Source organism: Pinus tabuliformis, chromosome 9 (genome assembly GCF_031772625.1).
Source record: "Pinus tabuliformis cultivar Carrire ecotype Pingquan chromosome 9, CPIR1, whole genome shotgun sequence".
NCBI classification, from domain to species: domain Eukaryota; kingdom Viridiplantae; phylum Streptophyta; class Pinopsida; order Pinales; family Pinaceae; genus Pinus; species Pinus tabuliformis.
The window spans coordinates 1,147,151,265-1,147,154,346 of NC_142307.1; the positions used below are offsets into that span (position 1 = coordinate 1,147,151,265).

The following is a 3,082-nucleotide window of genomic DNA, read 5'->3' on the forward strand; positions in this document are numbered from 1 at the left end:
ACATCATGTAGAGGCCAAAACAATTCATCTGACACATTGTCCAACATCAGAACAAATTATAGATATCTTTACTAAAGCATTGGGATGTGAAAGGTTCAAAAAATTTAGATCTTTACTTGGTATGTCAGATGTCCCTTTAGATTAAGGGGGGAAATGTTGTAATCGTTTGGGATTTCTGTATAGTTAGGGATTTAGTTATAAATTAGGTATTTCTAGCTACAACTGTTTTCAGTTATTGTTTTCAAGTATAAATGTAACCTTCTTTGAATGAATTAAAATATAGATCACAACATTTGAAGCAATGGAATTCTTCAGACTTCTTATCAAGTTTCCATGTTGAAGTTAGCATCAATTGAGTTGCAGCAACTCATATTGTTTTGTGTGAATTATATTTTTCCTCCTCTGCCTCTTCCAGGGGATTCACTGGGGGAGACAATATAAAAAATTGAGCTCAAAGTTAATGAAAAAAATATAAAAAGGTATAAAAAACGTGAATGAAAAAATGGATACCTACAATATCTAGTTAAAGTAGGTGTTTTTTAAATGGGGAATATGTATTGGGTTTTTATTGGCAGAGGTTAAATAATGTGATTTTAGAGGTATTTTCTAATATGTAGTCAAATAAAGGGTATTGTTTAGTATGCCATGAACTCGCATGCTATGTTAGAAGTTTGTTAAGTGAAGCCCCCATGGCCTCTCCAACAAAAGCCAATGTCTTGTTTTTGAAAATTTTGTTGGGAAAATGGATAATATGGTTTGTAGGTATTTTGGAATGCCATTCGTTTCTGGTTTCTATCAAGGGAGTTCATTCTTCCATTCCATATCATTAATTTCCAATCCACATGAGTTTTTTCTACTTATCTCAATATCTAATTTTATTTACAATATCCATAATATAATTAAAAACAATATTAAATATTATTTAAAAAAAAAAAAACAAAACAAAACAAAACATTTTTTCAATAGTGATAAGATAGATATTCCTAAATTTTTCGATATTGAATTTTGGATACCTGAATTTTTTCAGTATGAAATCGAATCCCAATCCAAATTCAATTTGACAAATTCTATTTCGAACTTGGTAACAAAGAGTAACTCGAACATCGTGACAATGAGTAACACATGAGAAGAAATCTCCCGCGTTTTAAATTATTTTCAAAGTTTATCAATTTTATGATTTTGCCAATCTTTTTTTTTTTATGTCTCTTACCACATTGTAAATTGTCTACTGACATTTAGAGTGGCATAAGGCAGAATTTTATTTAGGTTTTGGGTTAGCACGTCCATGACGTCAGAGGGGACAAAAATCGTACGAACAAAAAGAAAACAAAGCTGCATGAGGCTATTGCTCGTTTAGGAATATTCATAAAAATAGGAGATATACACGGCTAGCAATTATTTTGTTGGGCTCAAGTCTCAGAAGACATGTGAAACAACAACATCACGGTGTGATTATTGATCTTTGTTCTAAAAATAATATCCGAACTAATCTTTAATTAATAGAAATTTGGAAAAATATTGTCGACTGTGAGGCTGGGAATTTACACAGCAAGCTCCTTTTGTCTTGGGCTTGCACTCACAAGAATCATCTGCTCCATCAGTGTTGACTGAACTTGCGTACATATCTCTTTATTTTGGAAGCAAGTGGATGGATTCCGCGGTTTAGAAGGCAATTCCAGATTGCAGGACGATGCAGACCCCACGATGGGCTCCACTGGAAGATTCTCACAGTTGCAGATCTCTATCATATAGCAATCAGGGTCATGGAGAAAGAGCTGATCCACATAAATCCCTCCTTCCTCCACGATTCGTTTCACATACTTGGTGTTCATTTCTTGCAACTTTCTCTCTACCTCCTGCACATCATCGCACTGCAATTCCAAACACATGTGAAACTCAGTATAGTCATCTACAGAAATCACTAGGAAAATCCGCTGGTATTTACCAATTATACATGTAGTTATTTTACAGCCCAAACCAAGTCAATCAGTCAATTATAAAGTTAGTTATTTTACAGCCCAAACCAAGTCAATCAGTCAATTATAAAGTTGAAATTTTGCTTATTTGAATATATAAAATATTTAAATAATATTTACTCATAAAAAATTTGCAAGTGAGGAAATTAGATTTCTATGCTCATGTCAGATCCGCATTTAAGCTTACCAATTATACATACAGTTATGAATCTCTGCAAGTGCATCTTGCAGGATAATATAGGTGAATAATATACCTGAAATGAGATGTGATTGTCTCTTGGATTGATTTCAGTTTTCTTGGGTACTTCCACCGGGTTCGGAGACTGCAGCAAATGGATGCCTATTCCGTAATTAAAGAGCCTGCGAAAGTATAAACCAAAAATTATAAACAACAAACATCTTGCTCTGATTTAGGTATTTTTTTCATTTTGGAACAAATACCTAAAATGTGAATGTAAATAGCAAAGAGAAATGAATGTAGTTACCAGGCTCCATCAAATCCAAACGATCCAGGTCTTTTAACGGGAATGAAACCCAGGATGTCTCCGTAAAATCTAATGGATTCTTCTATGGATCTACAAACGAGGGAAATATGATTCAACGACCTCAGAGAGAGGGGTCCTGATCTTGATCTTGATACTCCTCCGTTGTTCACCATTCTCGCAAAGAATGAATGTGATATCTGAAGAAAGGTGGGACTGGGCAACAAGAAAACGCAGAGATGAGAGGAGGCAAAGAATGAATGTGTTGTGAGAAGCTGAAAGGGGCAACATATAAACGGATGAAAATTGAGTTCATCATGCCATTAAGTGACATGGTACGGACGCGGAACTATCTCTCCATATTCACGTGAATAATGTGCGATGACAGCGTGTACAGGTCGCTGTCCGAGTGTGATGGAACGTGAAATCTCATCAACTCATTTCAAACTGAAACGTCCGGGTCCAGCAACAGCTCATTCCTTTAGATTTATTTACGATTATATTACTTTTGTTGACGGCGAATTAATTTTGGTGTTCAAATGCACATGGACATTGCATAGTCGCTTGTATAAAATGGCATGAGGCATGTTTTGGAATCTTACAATCAAATCATCCCAATTAATA

The 3,082-nt window shown here is 34.8% G+C and overlaps 1 protein-coding gene across 1 annotated transcript; it reads right to left on the reverse strand.

The window, feature by feature from the left end:
• Positions 1 to 1,258: 1,258 nt before the first annotated feature.
• LOC149152691 (glyoxylase I 4-like) lies at positions 1,259 to 2,719 on the reverse strand. The gene is made up of 3 exons (XM_089440285.1): positions 2,462 to 2,719; positions 2,231 to 2,336; positions 1,259 to 1,871 (listed from the first exon to the last, which is right to left on the reverse strand). Exons 1-3 carry the CDS (start codon positions 2,632 to 2,634, stop codon positions 1,542 to 1,544), a joined length of 609 nt encoding a protein of 202 aa, XP_089296411.1. The 5' UTR covers positions 2,635 to 2,719; the 3' UTR covers positions 1,259 to 1,541.
• Positions 2,720 to 3,082: the final 363 nt, after the last annotated feature.